Source organism: Nothobranchius furzeri, chromosome 8 (assembly GCF_043380555.1).
Source record: "Nothobranchius furzeri strain GRZ-AD chromosome 8, NfurGRZ-RIMD1, whole genome shotgun sequence".
In the NCBI taxonomy this organism is placed as follows: domain Eukaryota; kingdom Metazoa; phylum Chordata; class Actinopteri; order Cyprinodontiformes; family Nothobranchiidae; genus Nothobranchius; species Nothobranchius furzeri.
The window spans coordinates 73,286,174-73,309,763 of NC_091748.1; the positions used below are offsets into that span (position 1 = coordinate 73,286,174).

The 23,590-nt window shown below is 42.6% G+C and overlaps 1 protein-coding gene across 1 annotated transcript; it reads right to left on the reverse strand.

Annotated features, from left to right (window-relative positions):
- Positions 1 to 4,766: 4,766 nt before the first annotated feature.
- On the reverse strand, positions 4,767 to 16,053 carry depdc1a (DEP domain containing 1a). The gene is made up of 12 exons (XM_015971132.3): positions 15,868 to 16,053; positions 14,300 to 14,565; positions 14,040 to 14,184; positions 13,779 to 13,915; positions 13,005 to 13,135; positions 12,783 to 12,830; positions 11,441 to 11,578; positions 10,160 to 11,116; positions 9,315 to 9,487; positions 7,432 to 7,608; positions 7,042 to 7,248; positions 4,767 to 5,994 (listed from the first exon to the last, which is right to left on the reverse strand). The coding sequence occupies exons 1-12, from the start codon at positions 15,919 to 15,921 to the stop codon at positions 5,857 to 5,859; spliced, it is 2,571 nt and encodes an 856-aa protein (XP_015826618.3). The 5' UTR covers positions 15,922 to 16,053; the 3' UTR covers positions 4,767 to 5,856.
- Between the last annotated feature and the right edge of the window lie 7,537 nt (positions 16,054 to 23,590).

Sequence of the window (23,590 nt, forward strand, 5' to 3'; positions counted from 1 at the left end):
TGTTTCACCAGAGCTGGGTGATCCTGGCTCCTGCTCTCCCCTGGCCAGACTGGCAACCGTAACAATTTATTTAAATTAGGAAAATCACATTTTCGTGGCACCCAATGACTTCAAACATGACCTTCTTGGCGTTCTTCTTGAAAAGTTTTGACATCCAGAATAAATCATGTTACAAAAGGTTAGTCAGAGCAGTAATCTGTCCTCTAGTGCTTCTGCCTGGAGTCAGATTTAGATCAATTTGAGTGTTTTTATTGTTCTTCTCCTGTGAACGTTTGAGTAGTTCAGTCACTTCAGTCAGGGAAAGGAGAGTGAAATATACAAAATACAAGAATAAAACTATAATGATGGAAATCAAGTCAGAAAAATATCAACTTTCCAGAGAAACAGAGAAAGATGAAAGACAGATGATTGTTTTTCTACTTGTGGACGTTATTGGAGCCGTATAACTGGACAGAATGTTATCTGAAAATATTAATTAATGAAATGTATTAAAATATCTCATTTGATCACAAATTGAAACTTAATCAACATAAAGATTTTTCTCAAATTATGAACTGAAAACAGATTTGTTAATATTAGCTTGCTAAGCTGAGTCCCATTCTGTCCCGCTCTGAACTTGAGACAGTTCTCCACACCTTCATCTCCTCACGCTTAGACTACTGTAACTCTCTTTTCACGTGTCTGAGCAGAACCTCCCTGAACCGTCTACAGGTGGTTCAGAACGCCTGTGCTCAGCTTCTGACCAAGTCCTCCAAACACACCCACATCACCCCGCTTCTCCTCCAGCTTCACTGGCTGCCAGTCAACTTCAGGGTTCATTTCAAGATCCTGGTTCTGGTCTATAGGGCCTTACATGGACAAGCACCATCTTACATTGGTGATCTTCTTAGTCCCTACACCCCCAGCAGGTCCCTGAGGTCCAGTGATCAAAGCCTACTGGTTGTGCAGCACCAGGCTAAAGACCAAAGGTGACAGATCATTTGCTGCTGTGGCCCCCAGACTCTGGACCTCTCTCCTCCTGAGCCAGAGATCAGTGGACTCAGTGGTCTCCTTTAAAAACAGCTGTTATTTGCACATTTTATGCACACATATAATTTCCCCTTTTATCGAAGCAATGACCCCTTTTCATTTTTTTGCCTCTGTGACACAGAATCTGAGTCCAACATTGGATGATTGTACATGATTCCATCTCTAGTCTCATGCTGCCATTATAGCATCTTAGATAATATTTTTGTTTCATTACTACATTCATGCTGTAAATAATTTACAATCTATTCTATTTTTATTTTCATTTATATACATCTCTATATTTGTGTGAATCTGTTTTTCTTATCCGTAACTTTGCTGCTGGTGCACCAGAATTTCCCCCATGAGGGGCAATAAAGGGCTTTATTATTATTATTATTATTATTAATAATAATAAATCTAACCTGTTCAGGCTCGCTTTTGCATGACCTTCGTCACCACCCTCTCCTTGAATTTATTCTGCCTTTCCTGGGATCCACTGATTTCCCTCTTACCTATTCATTTTCTCTCCCTTTCCTTACATTTTTTTCCGTTTCTCCTTTAAAAACTTTTTGAAATCATGTTATACTTTAATTTTTTTGTTTTTGTGAAGCGCCTTGTGATTTTTACCATGAGAGGGGCTATAAAAAAAGATTGTTTTCTTTCTTTCTTTTCTTTATTTCATACAATAACTGATTCTTGTCGCCTTATTCCAAAGTAAATAGGGTTCATTTATATTAGACTAACTGAAAGCAAATCTCAAATGTTGTCATCAATAATCCAGGGGTGTGTCCAGGGAGTGGCCTGGGGTAGCACATGCCACCCTTGGAATCTGACTGGCCACCCCAAGTGCCACCAAACTAATTTACCTTTAAATCGGCTTTTCATTGTCCACAAAAGGCTTGGGGGTAAAACAAAAAAAGCTAACCATTGGTGCCACCCATGCACAAAGTTGTGCCTCACCTGGGCCACCCCATTTTAAAAGATCTGGACACGCCACTGCAATAATCAAACGATTAAAAATATTTTACTTCTTCTGCGAACGATAAAAATCTCAATGAAATTAAGCAAGAACTCAAAAAGTCTTATTTATCAAGGCAGCAGTAACTCAGGAGGAAGAGCGGGTTGTCCAGAAATCGGAAGGTTGCAGGTTTGATCCCGGCTCCGCTCCGGACAGAGAATTCCGCTGCTGTGTCCTTGGGCAAGACACTTTACCCACGTTGCCCGCTGGTGGTGGTCGGAGGGACCGGCGGCGCATGTGTTCAGCAGCCTCACCTCTGTCAGTGCGCTTCAGAGCAGCTGTGGCTACATCGTAGCTCATCCCCACCAGCATGTGAATGCGTGTGTGAACGGATGAATGATGCACTGTAGTGTAAAGTGCTTTGGAGTCCTCTGAAAGGGGTCTGATACCACAGAGCTTGTCTAGAGCTACAGCTGTCAATGGACCGTTTGAAGAGAGACGAAGAAGATTAGGACCACTGAAACAAAAGGTTCTCTTTTACTCTCATAATTTTAGGAATAATATCAGAATTCTGAGAGGAAAAATCAGAAATCTATTTGTTGCTCTTTCAGTTAAAAAAACACCACTTAGTTTTATTATTAGAACTTTGATATTCGTGGAAAATGATGTAAAATAAAACATCTAAAAAGTAGTTTCTGGTCCATTTAATGTCCATCTGATGAAGAATTTCAAAGCAATAACGCCATGAAAAAACCGAGGAGCACACGCATGTTTCTGTAAACACATATTTTAAACAGTAGATGGCCGAAGGGCCTCTTGTGGCTCCAGAGCCGCAGGTTTCAGACCCCTGAATGGCCTCAAGGCTGACCTCCCATCAGTGAATGACGCCACGCTGCAGCACGCTTGCAGGAACTAGACGTGGTCACTATGATGTCATCCACACTGGTGTGTGAAATTCCATTTTCACCACAACCAGCTTCTTGAAGAAATGTTGATGTACTGGTGCCAGAAATGATAGAAAGAGGATTCCTTATTGTTCCATTTGCTCTAACTGACGTTAGGAAAAGAGCTTTTGTCCACTCGGCTTGGAACGAAGCTGGAAAGTTACGGAATGCTTTTAAATCAAAACTAAACGTCGCTGAGGCCGGCGACTCCACAACGTGGCCACGCTTTAACGATTATTTTACTCAGATCATTGGCTCTGCTCGATCCATTATGCTGAAGATCTTCTACCTTGTTAAAGGGGGCTTTAGCCGCCTCCTGGTTACATATGAAGAAGTATTATACTTTAAAAAGACTTCAAAGCTTTTCTGTCCTGCAGGCATCGTGATTAAAGTCAAATGTAAATCTGCATGGAAGTTTTGTCCTGAGAGACATTTGTAGCAACCAGCAAAAGGAGAGAAATCACCTCCTGCTCTGATGAACGGGACCATTTTCAATCCAGAAACATGGAGTGCAGTTTGCTGTGGATGCTGGATTATCCTTCACAAGCTGTAATTTGGATTACGGAGCATCCAGTTTGTTCGAAAGTTCGGGGCTGCCACCAGGATGCAGAAATGTCAGAGATCAGTGCTGCAGCATTTTTAAATGGTCATAACCGAAGTTGAAGACAAGGTTTCCTCCATTTTCTCTTCTGGCTCTTGGAGGGTGCTGACGCTTTTCTTCTCCTCTCCTCCATTTCTTATCCTCAAGGCCTTTGTCTGTCTCTGTGTGCTGGGTGCACGGCTGCTTCTGCATTTTTTCTGGAAACTGAAATCACTAAAATGGATCTCGTCAGTTAGTCACTCAACGCGGTTGATCAAATTTTTTCAACGATGAGAAGGGGCTCCCGGATGCCCCTCCGGGACAGACCAGCTGTCTGTGGAGGACTCTGAAGACATGTGGATATTTGTGGTGTTGGTGTCGGGTTTCCTGCTGATCGGCATTGGAGGCTACTTGGCTTACCGGAAAATTAACGAGCTGTCGAGGAATATCGGCTAGATCCCGGAGCTCAGAGATGGATTGCACCTCGCTGTGAATTCACAGACTCACATAATTGTCGAGATGAATCGTAAGCTTGGGACTTTGGCCGAGATTCATTCATTGGCACAAAGATGGATGCCATCAAGGAGAGAGTGGACGAATCAGCACGGATTGGGATAGATTAACGTCCATTATTGGGATTTTGAGAGGTTGAGGACCAACAAACTGTAAGACAGAGAGGAAATTATCTCTGTCTGGCCTCAAAACAATTTCTAATTGGAATCTGGTGACCTTGAGCCAGCAAGGCTCCAACGAAAACTCCCCCCTCAGAAGATATGTGGAATGTGCCGTCGCTATGGCAACTCAACTCTGTCTCCTATCCCACCGTGGGCGGGACTGCAGGAAGGCCGCTGAAACGTTCCAGGGTCACTGCAACCCTCCAACCCTCTATGCTCCTCCCCCTATCCACACTGAGGTGACATGCGCTGCTTATCGTGGCTGCAGGAACTGAAGTGGGGATAGTCTCAACCCACCACCCCTCCTAGTGGACACTTATGTTGTGTTGTCTGAAGTCTGTTGCATATCTGTCTGAGGTGTTTTTTTGCAGAGCAAAGCTGCCCTCCCTGTGGAGGGTAACTCTGAAGTGCCTTTTTTCCCTCCACCTGAACCAATCCTCATGTAACCCTCTGATCTCTATTAAGGTAGCACGACTCAGGGTTGCGAATGACCACAGTCACCAATTCTTGTCATGTGTCTTGCCCATGTATGTCTGATCTCTGAATTGTGTGTACTGAAACTCTAATTTCCCTCTGGGATTAATAAAGTATCTTTGATTGACTGATTGATAACAGAACAAGTTTATTTCCCAAATAACTGCAGAGTAAACAAAGTTGTAAATTATGCACGCCTATGTACAGCAACACGAAAACACCGAGTGAATGCACATGCACGCTTCACTTGACCTGAGGTCCAAACAAACACCAGATCACAATCAATTCTTCATTTAGTCAAACACGAGGGTACCTGCCAGGGTGCGTTCTTTAAAGGATAAACCAGCTGTTACTGTCGTTTATTCAAAGAAAATCCACCAATTCCTTTTATTTATTTATAACACAAAATAAAAGCAGGCGTCTCAAACATCCCTCTGAGGAGAAATATGGTCCGACAACATTTAAATGACCCACTGACATGAGTCTGCAGGCTCTTCCCAACAAATAAACTCAGTGCAAAATAACTTCACTAACCTGCAAACAACAAAGAGAAGGAACACAAACAAACAGAAACGGAGACAAAAACCAATAAATTAAAAAAACTGTTAGATACGAACGTCTTTGTGCTGAAATGTGGATTTCTCATGAGAAAAACGGAACCGCTGATGTTAACATTTTAAAACGATGAGAAGAAACTTAAAGAGAAAAGACCAACAATCTAAAACGCACAAATATTAAAGAACACGTCCCGTAAACGCTCAGCACTGGTGACACAACAGGTCCAGAAAATATACAAAACAAGCTTTCAGACGCTCCCAATAACATGTTTAAATAAATAAGATCTATAACCTCACTACTCCTATGTTCATTTGTAATTCTGAATATTTTACTCCCAGTTTTGTTTCCAACCACACACACACACCCCCACCACACACACACACACACACACACACACACACACACACACACACACACACACACACACACACACACACAAGGTAAAAACAGTGATAGTTTAACAGAAAACCTGCAGCAGAAACATTTGACCTTCCTTAAAAAGATCCTGTTTGTTTACCTGCCCCTAAAACGGCAGACGTGTTCTCAAACCAGAACCAGAGGGAGGACCTCCGAACGTCACGCGGCTTTACGGCCGCACGTGGGCTTCTTCCTGAAAACAGAACGCCAGTTCAACAAGAGCACCAAAACCAACAGGCTGGTTTAACTCCTGATGCTGAAAGCTTTGGTCTTCCTGACGCTGAGGAGAGGTGGTTTAATCTTTGGTTTGCCGTCAGCTTTGTTCGCCCGGTCTGAGGAGGGGAACCGACGACCGTAGATGTCCGGGTACTGCTTCTGAAACTAAAGCAGACACCAGTAAGACAGGAAACGACACTTTTCTGCATCTTCATGACCTCCAGGTGGACAAATGTGATTAAGGGCTTCTAGTCATCTACTTTTTCTTTTTTTAGAGCAGCTGATAATTTTTCCCTCTGAATTCCCACGAGGGTTTGCTGCACACAACAGACAAGAATGATCTCAGCGCCAAAAGATAACCGATCCACGCTTCCTGCAGCCCTGAAGGTCGTTCTGAATCTGGTGATATTACACTTTACACACACAATAAAGCAAATGTTTGTGTTATTTTCATGCATGATGGAGGCAACTGGACGGTTCATCGATTATCCAAATAATCGTTTGTTGCAGCCCTAATGTGAAGGTCTGAGGACACGTTTGTTTTCACTTGGTTAGAGATGTTTGTCGTAATGCTGTTACTAGGGATGCAACGATACCACTTTTTTCCAAACCAATACGATACCGATACTTGGATCTGAGAACTCGCTGATACCGATAACCAATACCGATACTTCTACCACACAAAAAAATGCAATGATTTGGAATACAGACTTTATTTTCTTCTCTGCTTTCAACAGGAAAAGACTGTGAGGTAGATAAAAAGTAAAATATATGAATGGAAATCATCACAAAACTAAAATATTAGGTGAACAGAAATGACAAGTTACAGTGAAGCCATTTTCAAGCAACTGCATTGGTATCGGTTCCTGGTATCGGTTAACTTTTACCGATTCCAGTATCGTATTGGTGCATCCATAGTTGTTACTGGTTATTATGAGTTGCCGCTGATTTATTCTTTGTTAACTTGGGTTTCGTGTTTATTTATCCTTTTAACACCACCAGAGCATTTGTCCTCATTGTTACCCCACGCCCCCCAGACAGCCTGGGTCGTAACACGGTGAATGACCGTGTTGCGAAGCGCCTTGGGGGGTTGTAGAACCCTAAGAAGGAACTATACAAATACAGGCCATTTTTACCATGGGCGTTAAATGCTGCCACCTGCTGGCCTGACAGTTGTTTCTGTTTGCCACAAACAGTATAAAGTTTCGTCACCTGCTTCAGTTTCTTGCGTCGATCCTTCTCGTTTATGTTTTGGTCTGTCAGCAGAATCTCCAGCAGCTCCTCCATGGCTTTCTGAGAAGACTCCAGCTTCTGCTGCTCAAACTCAGCGCCACTTATCTGTTTGCAGAACGCGTACATTGGTACTGGAACGGACACTAGATCATCACGGTCAGCATGTGGACCGGTGTCGATGGGGACCTGGGACAGGACAGGACAAAGTACACATTTGTCATTTGTCCACTTTCAAAAAACTTCTTCTCACCAACAAACAGAACACATTTAGCCGCTTTCTATGAAAAAATGTACATCCCATAATGACGTTTCAGACACATGCATCATGAAATGTGTATCTCATATTTATGTAAGTGAATTTAGGGGTACCTGAGTGGTGCGGAGATATTGTATGTGGTCACCGATTGCACTGAGCAGGTATTCTGGAACTGAGAGGATGCTTTGCTGGTGGTCCATCAGAAACGACACCAGTCTGGTCGCCAACAGCTCATCCAAGTCACACTCCTCAGCGCTGCTGAGGATGCAGCTTGAAAATGTGTGAACCATCTGAAAATCACAAAAATAATGAAACTAAATGTGTAAAAAGGCTGCAAACATGCAGAATAGGGACGTAAGGAAATGTTGATATGGCAATATATATATCACGATATTTTTTCCATATATATGATATCAATGTTCAAAATTATCGAACTTTTAAAAGAATTTACAAGCAAATGTATGTACTTATTTTCTTTTGGTGCGATTCAAATGCTGACCACTAGTTGGCAGCAGTGTGCAATGGGTTTTGTTTCCACCATTGAAAGGTAAATCCCTCTATTTCGGTTCAGATACCTCATGTTAAACATGTTAAGTATCAGTTTGGACTGTTCATTGAATTTTCCCACAATAAACTGTTTAAGAAAATCGCTAATATCGTCTGACTGAATGTATCGCAGGGTCATGGGCTCGACACACGGGGGGCGACATCGCCTCTCCTCCATTCATTTTCAATGAGACATGGGCGACAAAGCAATAATCGCGGGTCTCCCTCCTACTAAACGAAGTATGAAACGCGAAAAACGCGAGTGTGAAATTTTGCGCTCGTGCACGTGTCGTGCACAGGCAACAAAGCGACGCGATCCCAGAAAGTTGAAATATTTTCAACTTTTCATCGCTGTCACTCGGACGAGGACCAATCAGCGGAGGTTTCATTCACTGACCAATGAGCGGACAGGATGCTCCGTACACCTCCGCGCAAACATGGAGGACAAGTTGACACCTGCTGTGACGGATTTCCCAGAACTGTACAATATTTCTACCAAAGAATATAGAGATATTCTCTGGTTTGTAATATGAGATGAACCCATTCTCCGTTTTTTTTTTTTTTTTTTTTTTAAATATAGTAAACTCAGAGGTAAGATTTCACATAACTCTAGCAGCACCTTGTGAAACATCCTATCGACCGCTTTTTTAACTCTGAACCCTTAAAGCTGCTTTCCGGAGATTTCCACTTTCAGAAATGATGTACGATTTTTCTGAAATCCGTAAAAGTGATTATCTTATCATGTACTGTGATATAATATAAGCAATACGTCTTTTTTTTTGTGTTGCTAAGCACGCCTCCTGCCCGGCAGAGCTCCGTGCAATATGAAACTGAGCACCGACCAGAACTAACCAATAGCGTTAGACTACCGCTTAGATGCTTCAAATTTAATGAATACCTCGGCTGATGCAGTTGATGAACTTCTCACGGACAAGAAAGTCTCTAAAATATATATATAATAAATGAGAACACAACACGACATGAGAATAATACTCATAAAACAACGTGTTTTTGCTCTGTTTGTCGGCTACAGAAGCACGTTTATAAACAGAAACGTGAAGTCGCCATCTTGAAAAAAAAAAAACAGAAGAATAGACTTTTTTGTGTGATATGCTTGTCAGCCACTAGATGGTGCAATCGGATAAGAGAAATACTCAGGAAAGAAGCTTTAAATAACCTTAATTCCCTCCAACCTGACACAGCCAACCAAAACAACAGAAGATTCGATTTCGCCATGGAACAGAACGCTTCGACAGCTTTACCGCTGCCGCGGGTCGCCTTGCGTATGTCAGGCAATAAAAGCAACAGTGACAAATTTAGCTGATCGCGGTCGATTGTCACCTCCCGTGTATCGAGCCCATTAGCGTTAGGTGATCGAGATATACCGTATCGTACCGCCATAATTTCACCAATTCACATCCCTAATGCAGAACATTTGCTAGCTCCTCACCAGAGTACGGGTGCCGATAGCAGGGTGGAGGCGGGGCATGTCCACATTCTGGCTGATGCGTGACATCATCCTCATGAGGAGCTGCAGCTTCCTGCGAGAAGCAGGGGGGAGGAGGAGAGTGCAGAGCTGCAGGGCCTCGACGGCCACGCGCTCGCACTGAGGCTGCAGAACACCTGGATGACGACGCACAGAAACAACCTTAAAACCTTCATGATAAGGAAGGAAATTCTGTTTAGGAATCACTCTTCACACCCACATCTATCCATCACTGCGATGACATCACTAGCCTAGACGGATGAATAGATGGAAGACATCAATCCACTACAGCTGTGATGAAATGCGAGTTGGTGGAACTGAAGGATTTAGTAATGTGTAGTAAGTTTTATACTAAACCAGCACTACTGTGGAAGGAGGGAGTCCTGCCGCTTAAGTTTGATTCATTTATGTATTATTTGCTTTTAGGCGGCAACAAAAACTGGATGGGATGTCAAAGTTTCATGATAAAAGCCACAGATCACATGGATGTGGTTTGGAGGAAAAGAACACTCAATATGAATTAAAAAGCAGTAAAATACAAAAACAACTCAGTCCAAAAGCAACTAGTGTACAGCTGCTTGTGGGTTCAGTCGGCTGTACGTTGTTCTGTTTGAATTTAGGACAGAAAAGCACCAAATTCTTAATGAGATGATATTTAAACTCTCTCATCCTCTAAAAAATCGTCGAGCAGGACTGCGACGCCAAAAGAAGTCAGGAAGAAACCTCCCGTGTTAGTAAGGTGTTAGATGTGGGTGAACTCACTGGGCATCGACACGGCAGACAGACAGGTAACAGGGAGAGGCTCTTACTGTGCTCAGGTTTGGGCTGGGGGAGCTGGAAGTTTCTGGCAGGCACACAGACAGGCAGTTTGAGCAGTGACACGGGTGGGGGTGGCTCGGACACGTCCACGGAGCTAAAGCAGCGTCGAACGACAGCGGGTGCGGGGAGCGTCCAGAGATTACAGGTGCTGGAGGCGGGTTTGGGTCCACTAGGTTCTGTGGCAGCCCTCCGGCCTCGTGCAGGTGAAAGAGAGTAAAGATGGGAGGAGAAAGAGAGGTGACAGGTGGACGGAGGGGGGTGCTGTGCTGAGGGTCCGTTCACATCGAGGTAGCTGGCAGCACGGCTCTGCCGCTGAATCTCTCTGGCCTCGTCCTCTCTGGTCTCTACAACAATGTCCAGACAGCTGCCAACGCTGCGAGGCCTAGAGGAGGCTGATCTCCGAGTTTCCATGGAAACCGTGGCCCGCTTTTTTCTGGCGGTGACAACCGCAGCATTTTCCTTAGTGATGAGTTTTGTTTTGAACTCAGAGGTTGAGCTTGAGCAGTCTTCCTGTACTGTGATGACAGAGCTGTCATTCTGACTGCGGTTGCTACGGGAACAGGACGCCAGGCTGTCCACGGACAGACACAGCTGCTGTCGGGTGAGGGGGGCAGAAGTGGCAAGGACAGTTTCCAGTGAACAACTCCTCGTTTGACTCCTTGAGGAAGCGACGGTGCTCAGGCTAGCGAAGCTGCCTCCCAGCTGGCCGCCGCTCGAATCGGCCTCGTCTCCTTTCAGCGCTTCCAGCCGTGACTGAAGCTTCCCACCGAGCACCTCCCTCATGGGCGACTCCGTCTCGTCACATGACCCCTGTCTGAGCAGCGCCAGGAGGAGACACTCTGTGGAGCGAAAGGACGACTTGGCTGGAGGCGGAACGGAAGGAAGATCCCACCTCTTGCGTTTCCCGGCCTGGAGCTTATTGGGTGCTGTGATGTAGCCACAAAACGCTGAAAGCAGATGCAGACAGGGAGACGGGCAGAGAGAGCCAAACAGTGCAGGCAGAGGGTCAGTGCAAGCAGACAGAGAAGGGGAGGGAGACGGTTTAGTTATTTTAGACTTGCAACGCTCACACAGAGACGTCAGCTAGTCACAGACAACCATCCACACAAAAGGCTCAGGTTTCTGTTAGGACGCCACAAACAACCAAAGCCTCTGTTAGAACCCAAATGAACGATTAGATGACACGGACTCAAATCACATCAGAGAAAGTGGCCGAATGGGACTGAGGTTATCCTTCAGCTCCGGCTCCCACAAAAGGATAATAAACCTACCCAGGACGTTTATGAACAGCTCATAAAGCTCGTAGGTGAGCAACGGCTGCGGAAGGCTGTAGAAGTAATCGGACACCGTTTTGAAGACGTCCCTTTCGAAGCCGGGATAAGATGGCTGCTCGCTGTCGTACTTCGGCCCTGGAGATAAAGAACAAGTTACCGAAGCTCGGAAAATCCCCTCAAGGGATCGTTTAGGAAAATCTAGCTGTTCGAGATCTCAAACTGACAAATAAAACTAATAATGTTTGTTTTTTTTTAACTTTACAATCGTTACATATCTACAGAGCATAGAATAAGGTCATCTCAGGTTTTGTTTCTTAGCGATATTCAGGCTGTATAAATCTCAGTGCTGTGTCACAAGTCACATGAAACGCTTGTCTTGTGTTGAGGGGTTTTAAGATCCCTAGAGGGGACAACTCATCTGTCTGGTCTCCAAACAAACAGGTGCAAAAACACGCGTGAAAAGTGAAAAAACACATTTAAAGAGCAAGTCACCTCCAAATCAACTTTTGTTTCCTGGTAAACTATATAAATGCGTGTCTAATCGTGCTGCAGACACGTGTAGTCAATAGTTTAGCACTTTAGTTCATTTTAGTTACATTTTTTATTTTCTGCCTAAAACTGTCAGTGTTGAGCCGTTGTCAGGTAAAAACTCTGCACTGCATTTGAATTTAAATCTGCCATCGCTATTGGCTAAGAGGTACCCTAGAATGTTAGCTGGTACCATATGATGTCACAATGTCTTTGTGAGCCTGTGTGTGTGTGTGTGTTAGTGGCTCCGCCCTCTCAGTCTGCTAGGCAACAGCATTTGTTGCATTTTTCAAACAGGAAGTGGGAGTGGAGTAATACTCTGGTAGGGGGCGACTTGCTCTTTAGACATTGTGACATCATATGGTACCAGCTAACATTCTAGGGTACCTCTTAGCCAATAGCGATGGCAGATTTAAATTCAAATGCAGTGCAGAGTTTTTACCTGACAACGGCACAACACTGCCAGTTTTAGGCAGAATATTTAAATTTTAACTAAGATGCACTAAAGTGCCAAATTATTGACTACATGCGTCTGCAGCACGATTAGACACTCGTTTATTTAGTTTATCAGCAAAAAAAGTTTATTTGGGGGTGACTTGCTCTTTAAAGAGCGCTGATTGGTCTCTACAGAAAAATAAGGCCAATGAACAGAAAAAGAACTGACTTTTGAGTTTCATTTCTCTTTTTCTATACAGTGAGCCTAATCCTCATCCACAGCCCTCCAACCTCGGGCTTTCCATCCAGAGTGGGAGAAACAAAAATGGTTCCTGGTATCCATCGCAAACTGAGCGTTTGTGTTTGTTTCACTTACAGTTGGCCAGGCTCTTCATGGCAGACAGAACCCAGTGAGGAAGGTCATCTGAAAAGGTTATTTCCAGGTTAGACTGGTTGTGGTTTACATTTCAGCATTCATGTTTGTTCTGTTGGTTTGTGATCAACAACAACAATAGTAAACATTTCTGTACATAAAAAAACATTTGCTGTGCGAGATCTTTCAAAACTCAGGGCTTCTCATTCCTCGTCGTTAACCTACTGGTCTTGTCGTCCAGCGTGACGACTCCATGCTTGTTGACTTTGGTCATATTGTGGACGATGTTTTGAGGATTTAGGCAACGTTGATCTAAAACTTCACTGAGGGATGGAACACCCAGAATTCTCAGCAGGCTGAAACACAAAAGAGAGAAAGGACAAAAGAAGGTCGGGTGTAAAACTTTAACCTGTCATTAATTGAGGCCGCCCTATATATTGGTTGGCCTCAATTAATGACCACCTGTACACACACACACACACACACACACACACACACACACACACACATATATTATATATATATATAACTTTTTAAATTATTTTTAAAAACTGATAAAAAAAATGTTCAAAATCAGGCACCTGTATGGCCAACTACGGCCACTACTAGACTCCAGAGAGGACCCCAACACACCAGTTTTTTTTTAATGTTTTTAGTTAGTTTTTGTATTTGAAATTCAATAAATATTAAGAGATTTATTTACTTATTTATTTTGTATCGCAGTGTTCTGTTGTCTTTCACAATCAATGTGCTGCTAAAACACACACACACACACACACACACACACACACACACACACACACACACACACACACACACACACACCTGCCTTAATAATTGGCTTTAGAGCCAATCTGCCATCTGCAACAAAATTCTTTAAAAATCGGCATCGGCCTTACAATAAACCACATCAGTTGGCCTCTAGTCGTTGCCACTTATATGTTTAGCAAAGTGCATTGAATTAAAAGGCTTTGTTTTAAAGAGAGAGCATGTTTATACTGGGTCAGGGTGATGTCTCTCCAGATTTCCAGTTCATCCCCCACAGTCAGCTCTCGCCTCTGTAGCTGCTGCTGCTGCTCCTCTGAGGCCTGGCTAGCTCCCTCTTGCTGTGTTTGGAGGGCAGGATCCATGTTTTCCTGAAAATAAGAAATTTCAACACACAAATTCTCCTCGTTATCTAAAAACTGGTGACTGTATGTAAACGTAGAACATTTGGTTTCACTAATAAACATCAACACAATGATTTAAAAGCCCACTGACCTGGGTCTCTTTCTCCTGCTTCTTGACGCTTCTAAATTTAAAGAAGCCATCTTTGTCCCTGAATGAGGATCTTTTTCTGATGGAGCTGGGGCCCGACAGTGGAGCTGGACAGGGAATGGGCTTCAGAGGTGAGGCGGAGGGAAATCTGAGAAGCAAACAAATGACAAAGCCAACATTACTGTAAATAAATCACAATTCACCCCAAAATAACTAAAAAAGCATTTTGTGAAACAACCCAATAGACTCCACAATTTCTCTACCTGTACAAAACATTGTTGTCCTCAAGATCCTCGGTCCCCCAGCGACCCTTCACGTCCTCGATCACGTGGTTCTTCAAAAACTTCTTCAGGAGCTGAACCGTCTGCTGCCTGGTGACATCAGGACCAAAGTTGCTGTTGCTCTGAAGCAGCTGATGCAGCCACTCCACGGCAGCCGAGGCGGTGAAGCAGGAAGCGTGGTGCCTAAAGTTTTGCCGGTGCTTCCGGAGAGGCATGCCGGCCCGAAACAAACGAGTCACCTCATTCCACTGAGAGAGGATAAAAACAAGTTTAGATCTTACTTGGAGATAAAAACCACACCAGGATTCTGGACTACATAAAAAGAACAAAATAATGTCTCCAGTTGTCCTTGAGGTGAAGAAGATTTTTTTATATAGATCACTTCAAGATAAACATCACGGTGCTTCACAAGCACAATAAAAAATTTAACATGATCACAGAGGTTACAAATAAAATGACAAAGAAAAATATGACAAAAGATGTGTTGTTTTCATTAGTTGTCTGTTGAATATGTAATAACTTTCAGCTCCAGCGTTTAATTTCTTCGTAGGAAGGTTCCTCTGGGAAATTCAGTTTTCAGCAGTGAAAACAAGAAAAATATGAACAAGAACTACATCAAAATAGCAAAAACAATAGAAAAAAGGTGTAAATATGTGAAAATAGGAGAAAATATCAACATGCATACATGATCTGTATTTACACCAGATCTTGATAATATTACACAGGCTATTACATATCATGTGATCCACTGCAGAGTCAACTGTCCAGAAGTCATGTAGTTTACTGATCTTTGAGAGGGCTTACTTGCATTTGTATGCCATATGTTAGCTGAAAATGGTCTCCAAGCAGCAGCATCATTTATCACAATAATTACTGGGACAAATTATTGTCTAGAAAACTGTGTTATTATGACAGATCTAACCCAATCACAGATGAAGTTTTTCCACATTTATCTGTAAATGTTATTTCCTTGTAAATCGTGCAACAAATCTATTATCAGAAGTGTTAACGTTTGGCTAAATCCTTTGTGACTGCACTTATTTTACTCTGTTTAAAAGGACAAAACAAGAACTATACCACAAAATGATCTAAGCGAAGCACCGTGTGATTCCATGTCTGTTATAAGTGCTATATAAATAAATACACTCAAGTAACATGAAATCACCACTAACCGGCTGGGTTTTGTGGCTTTTATTGGGAGAAACGAGGTGTTTGCAGAAATAAGAAATTCGTTTAATTTAGAGGAATACACTAATATCGGTCAGCCACGCTGAATTATAAGATAAACTTAATGACAATAAATAAAACACTAGTGATCTGATGACGTAACTCACGCATAGTCTCGTTTAGAACCCCAACAAAACGAAACAGAGCTACTGCTGCTTTAAAAATAAAATGCGGAGGATTTACAACATGCTTGTGTTGGCAGAATAACGAATAGTTAATTACTTAAATTAAATCTAACGCTGATCAACAAACGCACTGCAAATACCAGTACGGAATACATCACGTAAAAGATTCGTTTCCGTTAGCTAAACAAGAAAACTTACCAATTTTGTGGCTCGATACGGTCCAGGAGTGATAATATGCGTGCTCATATTCATCACTGACTACACTTAATGGGTTTCACTTTATTAAAAACAGTGAGAAAGAGAAGTATACATTTTAGGGGAATATTAGTCGATGTTATGCTACTAGCTTACAAGCACTCGGTTGGCTGCTCCTCGTCTGTTCAAAATTACGAGCCGCAGAATTCTAGCAGCTGATTGGACGGCGACTAGATCATGTGACCAGATTTAAACGGAAGAGGGTGGAGGAAAAAATCAAACATGAATATTTTCTTTTTCAACTGAAAATACGACGAACTAGAAAGAAAAAAACTCTTAAAATACCCTATACTGTTTGATATGAGAACACAGTTAAGTACTAACGAAGTGTAAATAAATAATGTTGAAACTAATGAAAATAGAAAAAATGCTGGAAGTGCTGCAGGGGTGTAAGAAATTTTATCTGGTGCTCTTCAGCAAAGGGATCCACATAAATGTTGGCAAAAAGAGAGCTGAGGCACTCAGAGAGATACAAAAATAAAAAGCCTTTATTAGTACATGGCTCAAATAGTTCAAAACATAACACGTCGGCATTTATGTTTTTAACTATTTGAGCCATGTACTAATAAAGGCTTTTTATTTTTGTATCTCCTGAGTGCCTCAGATCTCCTTTTGCCAACAATTTTGTAGTTACTACATTTGATGTTTTCAAGTTTCTCCCTCATTCTAAAACAGTGATGTCTGAATGGAACCATTGTATTTAAAATGAGGTATATTTTTGATAGCTTGTATGATTTTGATGCATGGGTTTTCAAGTGCTCAATTGAAGAACTTAAATAATTCAAATAAATTCAACTCAACTGACCTCAGCAGAAGCCCAAGGTGCCAAACACAATCATAAAACACATAGGATCAAATATAGTGTTGTGTAACATTAAAAGTAAGATAAAAAGTAAAAACAAGCACAAAACATTCAAAGGAAGTAGATTAAACAAAAATAAAATTATAAAACATGGTAAATGAGGTAAAAACAATAAAAGAACAAGGCCTATTATAGAAAAACACCATCACTACTCTTCTGTTTAATTTCTGTATTTAGGCAAGGCGGTCTGATTTGTATAAAATTCCTGAATAATCTGTCATGAATACAGCTGCGAGTCTGCATTTGCATGTCTTAAAACTCAGTTGAACGAACCAGGTAAAATGGTGAGGGATTTGCACGTTGAACGACAAAAGTTTGCCTGTCAGAATCTGCATTCTTTGTGGAACTATTCCTGGCATGTGTGACTTCATCAATGCCTCCAAAATGTAAAGATATTGTGTTCAAACTGGCTGATCACTCAAAAACAAGGCCTTAGAAGTAAAATTTGACTTCGGGAGAAGAGAGGAAGTCACTATTGTAAAGCAGCAACAAAGGGAGCAGAATGTCCATTTCTTTTCTACGCTCCAGTCGCTCTGAAATGTTTCAGTGAGTGTTTGTTCTCGTGACTAGAGCAAACAAGAGAAAACTTTTCTGGTCAAACAAAATTCAGAGGGAGTCCACATTTTGTTTTTGAAGCCTTAGAGGCAAACCAAGCACATACCAAATCAATCCATCTAATTTATCTCAGTAATAAAACTCTGCCTTGGGTCGTGACATTTTTGCAACACATACTTTTGTGTAAATGAATGTTGCCTGATCAGCTGACTCAGAAAACCACAGCTACACAGCAAGAGTTATATATTATTTTAACCACATTTTCATTAAGTGCTGCACAAAATACTGTTATGGCACCCTCATCTGGCTGGAATAAAAACACATCAGAGGCCTCAATGTAAAACAAAAAAATTTAGAGCATCTACAGCAACATGAAAAACACAGACCAGAGAACATCTTTTGAGTCGACATAAGCATGTGTGATAAGCACAGGAGATTAAATAGCTTAAGGGGAAATTAGATTACCCAACTCAACAATGGCAGTGGGACAAATGAATTAAAATCAGGCTCTATTTTAAAACCCTCAGACCACTGTCAGATATATACATTAATTGCTCGGTTGTTGAATGGGCGCAGCGGTCGTCAACTTACTATAAAAAGAAAACACGTGCAAAACAAGTTGAAAGAAAAAAATCACAAACATGTTAATCATCCACAGTAATAAGGAACACAAATACATAAACCATCAATAATAGGCAACAAGGAGACACCCAGCCTTGAACCTCATTACCACTGAGGTGTGCAGTTATGTACAGGAAGTGGTTAATTTGGGTAAATTGGGCGACAGTGGCACAGGAGTTAAGTGCTCGCCCCGTAATCAGAAGGTTGCAGGTTCGAGCCCCGCTCAGTCTGTCGCTGTCATTGTGTCCTTGGGAAAGACACTTAACCCACGTTGCCTGCTGGTGGTGGTCGGAGGGACCGGTGGCGCCAGTGCTCGGCAGCCTCGCCTCTGTCAGCGCGCCACAGCTGTGGCTACAATGTAGCTCATCCCCACCAGTGTGTGAATGTGTGTGTGAATGGGTGAATGACGGATTGTGTTGTAAAGCGCCTTGGGGGGTTCCAGGACTCTAGAAGGCGCTATATCAAATATGGGCCATTTACCATTTAATTGCACCTGAATTGCTTCGGTGCATGAAATGTGCTAAATAAATAAAGCTGCCTTGGCTTGCCTGTCCTCAGCTCTGCATGCAGCATCGAGCACACGCTGATCTGGCGAGCCAAGAATGTCTTTAAACAGGACAAGACTGTTAAACGGTCATTAATCGTCCAAATGTTTGCTTGGTTGTAAAGTGAATACAAAATGTTTGATCACACATATAATCCTGAATACTTATAAGCAATCATCTGTATGTTAATCCTTGTTTTAATCTCAGTGGTCTTGTGTTACTTATGTACCTTTAAACTGAATGATCACTGATCTTAAATGGTTCTCTTGTGATCTGTACAACATCATACTGAGTTATTTTTTATTGATTTATTTTATTTGTTGATTAGCATTAAAATATCACAATACGATTGAATTAAAGGCTGTCGCAGACAGAGTAATAAACAAACAAGGCCAGTCAAAAGGTATCGGCTGAAACACGTGCTTATTATGCTGCCAACCCTTTTTAAGAAAGGAAAAATACTTTTTCATATAGTTCATATACATAAGGCTTAACGCCAACGGGAAGAACAAGACATATCTAAACAAAAAAACATAAAAAACAAGATTAAATTAGCTGGTCAGTGGCCTGAGGGTTAACTGTGTGAAACTGATGTAAGTGCTGTAAACAGAGGTCACACCAGCCTCAAGTGGCGCCGCTTCCACTCGTAGCACATGACCAAGGTCAATGGGAGAAAACTCTGGTTATCCTAAACCTAAGCCTCCCCATACGAGAAAGGAGTCTCAGGTAATCAATGAATCTAATCGGGAGGTTCCCCCAGCCATTTCTCAGTGTTAGTATTAATTAAATATTTTTTTACACTTGCTTCATCATTTCATTTTGTTGCAGTATTTTAGGATGTTTACTAATGGGTGCACACATTTAGTATGCTATCTTATACATAGCTTATCTGATCATTAACTATTTTCATTTGTATTTTGCTGAGATTGGAAGAACTGGCTGAGAGAGAGAGAGAGAGAGAGAGAGAGAGAGAGAGAGAGAGAGAGGAGAGAGAGAGAAAGAGAGAGAGAGAGAGAGAGAGAGAGAGAGAGAGAGAAAGAGAGGGAGAGAGAGAGAGAGAGAGAAGAGAGAGAGAAAGAGAGAGAGAGAGAGAGAGAGAGAGAGAGAGAGAGAGAGAGAGAGGGAGAGAGAGAGGGAGAGAGAGAGAGAGAGAGAGAGAGAGAGAGAGAGAAACAGTGTAACTCCAGGCAGGAAGTGGAACATTCCATCTGGCTGCTGGAAGCGGGGCACTTGATCATGAAGAAACCAGAAGTTCTGAAGCTCTAATTCAGCTTACCACGTTTTGTGAGGATGTATTAGTTTAACTTCTTTGTTGTAGTTATACTTTGTTGACTTAGTTTCCTGTTTGTCTTAGTGTTTCCCCCCCCCAATTGTCCGTAGGCTAGCCTTTGTGTGTAAACCATCGACATACATATATGGACAATGGGTTTCCACAGCTCCAATAATAAGTTTTTGTACTAAAATGGGAGGTGGCCACCACCGCCATTTTGACCGTGTCACAGGTTCCGTCAAACCCAGACAATTCCATAAAAGGGAAGAGAGGTGGAGCTGAGGGTGGGGCTGTAAGGCTGGGATCAACTGACGACACCCGGTCGAACTAGCTACAAGCTAACCTGAAGCTAACCCAAAGCTAATGCGGAGGTGGGAGCCAAGCTAACGGAGGTAGCAACCTAGCTACAACCGGAGTTAACTGCACAACACCAGAGCTTCTGAGTCAGAGATACGCCGGGCTGACCGCTGGGTAAAACCGGGTGGAACACAGAGGTCTCCGAGACCTCCACAAGCCAGCAGCCGCACAGCAGACAAGCGCCGCTGCGATCTGAGATGCGCAGAGCTGCCGCTGGGGAGAACCGGGTGGAAAGGTTTCCATCCCAGAGCTCTGCAGAGGTTACCACTGGCTACTAGGGTGTGCTGCGATCAAGCCTCGAGGGAAAAAGGTGTATTCAGGGATGTGCCTGAAGTCACGTACAGGTGACTAAAGCCTGATTTATGCTTCTCCGTCTGCGTCAGTGCGGAGACACGAACACCATGCGCCGTCCTTGCGTAGGGCTCCGGCAGGCACGCAAGTACGTACGGAGTCGAGCCCACTTTTTTAAACATCCGTCGAACGAGACGGATTACGCAAGCTTGTGATTGGTCAGGACGCTGCTGTTGTTTACAGCGCCGCCATTGCAAAGAGAGCCGAGGATAACTAGCGGCAGACACGGAGAAGCTCGAAGAATACATCGCGAAAAAACTCTAAAAATATGAACGTTTACTTCTCCCGTGACTGGAGGAGTGAAAAGATGCGCAGCAGGCGTTTTATTTGTGGACGGAAATGAAAGGAAACGTGGGTTTAGAGGTGGGGAGCGCATGAAGCAGTGGGAGAATGAGAGACAAATATGTCCGTGTTAAAAGTCTCTTATATACACAAAAAACACAATATAAACACACGATCTTGGACCGATACATGACAGGATACCACAGAACAGGGTTACGCCCTCTGTGGTCCTGCTGGGCAATTGCTTTGCAACACTCTCCAGGAGAAGTGACGGAGAAGTGTGAGAGCAAAACGCTTCCGTCAATCCGTGCATGTCTGTCCCTTGCGGAGCTCACGGAGAAGCATAAACCAGGCTAAATCCCCTGCAGGGACTATCCCTCACTGCACATACTGCTGCCTCTCATTTGGATTGCTGCTGCTCAACCATCACACTGCTGCCTATCTATGCTACTGTTCGACTTGTATCTGTAAAAGTCTTCACCTGCTTATTAAGGTAATGTAATGGTCACATTGTCAGTATGCATGCTAAGCTGCGCTGCATTTATTTACCTATTTTATCACATTGCTTAGCTTTGTTCTTCAGCACATGAGGCTGCTTCACACTGTTCACACAGGTTCACACAGCTCACTCAGCTTTGCATGTCGCCACAGGGCTCCTTCATCCTTGTCATTAAAGCCATTTGACATCGAGGAGTGCATTTCTTCATTTATTAGTTAGCACTCTGGGGATGCTTTAGGACAAACTAAGCTATTTTCTTAATATTGTAACGTTTGTGCAGCACTAAAGCATGAGACACAAATATATTAGCTCTTAATGGTTTATTAAAGTTGTTAAACAGCTGGTATAAGCTGCATATCTGGCTCCCAGACTGTAAACATGCAGTCAAATAAGCAACGCGTCGATAAAGCAGCAGCAACACATTACAGCAACCTAGGATTATTTGAGTGCTTTGGAATATTTTCTGATGTTTTGTGTACTGAGAATTCAGTGTTTCTTAATAACGCCTAAATGTTATATGATGGTCCTTGGTAATTGTCTGATAGTTTCTTCACAATTCTGTCTGTTTGATATTTTTTATGAGTGATTTTTTAAACCTCATAGTAGAAATTTATTTGCATTTTGCAAAAATTCTCATTGATGGTTTTCAACCTTAAATTATCGCAACAGATTATTGTTGCAAAAAAGTTATAGTATGTCAATGTCCGAGGTCAATCGAAAACCCACTGTTAAACAGATACAGAGCAGCAGCACGTGAGAACATTGTCCTGCATGGTTCAAAAATGTCTTGCATGAGACACATCTATGTCTGCTGCCAGTTTAGCTCAACGTTTTCATGAACACTGCATTGTGCATACATTTCAGTTTTTTTTCTCCAGAATTTTATTTTGTTCTTGAAATCATGTATTGATGTTTAGCTTGGTGTCACATACTCCTCTTCTGTCTTCAGATGCACTGCTGAAGTTTCTATGTCCCACTCCTGCAAATCCTCCTATCGCCTCTACCTCAGCCGAACAATTAAGCAGTGATGCAGGAGCATCATGCACTCCTCCTGTTGCCTCCACCTCAGCAGCACACCTTAGCAGTGATGCAGCAACATCAAGCACATCTTCTGCTTCTCCAATAGACCCTGCTGACTGGCCATCTCCTCTAACAGATAAGGTACGAACAGAGTTGGTTCACAGAGGTCCATTTCAAATTGAAAATAGCTTCACATTCCCTAAACAAAAAGATGGACGAAGGTGTCAACATGACTTTTTTAACAGACTCTTAGTCAATGGAGAAAAAGTCTGAAGAAGCTGGCTTATGTATTCTAAAAAAAGAGGATAGCTTGCACTGCTTCAGCTGCAAAATCTTTTCTAAAAGAGAGTACAAACTGACTAGGGAAGGACTAAAGGACTGGAAAAATGCAGGTCACTTGCTCAAGGCCCATGAGGAGAGCCAAGAACATAATGCTCACATGGCAACGTGGAAGGACTTGGAGGTCCGTTTTGTGAAAGGGCTCACAATAGATAAACAAGAGATGGCACTATCTGAGAGAAAACGGTGGCGTGATGTCTTACATCGGTTGGTGGCAATAACTCAGTCTTTAGCTGAAAGAAACATGGCATTTAGGGGGTTCACAGACACACTAAATAAACCAGCCAATGGACATTTTCTAAAAGAGGTGGAGCTTATGGCCAAATTTGATCCAGTGATGAAGCAGCATGTTAGCAGAGTAGTAAGTGGAGCTGGCAGTCACATCAGTTATCTTGGCAAAACAATCCAAAATGAACTGATAGACTCCATCAGTTGTAAAATAATAGAACACATTGTGAAAGACATTAAAACCTCCAAATACTTGTCCATTATTTTAGACTGCACCCCCGATCTGAGTCATAAGGAGCAGCTCTCGGTCATAGTCAGGTTAGTGTCACAAGAAGACATTCCTCAAGTTAAAGAGCATTTCTTGGGATTTCTTGTTGCCGAGCAGTCAACAGGAGAACATTTGACATCTCTTATCCTAAAAAGGTTAGAGGAACTTAATATCCCATTTGAGGACTGCAGAGGCCAGTCTTATGACAATGGCGCCAACATGAAGGGGGAAAACAAATGTGTTCAGGCAAAGTTGCTTCAGCTGAAGTCAAGAGCTTTTTTTGTCCCATGTGGTGCCCACACTTTAAATCTGGTTGTAGTGGATGCTGCAAAAAGCTCACCAGATGCTCTCAGCTATTTTGAGCATCTAATCAAGTTATTCAAGCTCTTCTCAGCCTCCACCCATAGGTGGGATGTCCTCCTAAAATATGTCAAAATCACTTTGAAATCATGGGCTGAGACCAGGTGGG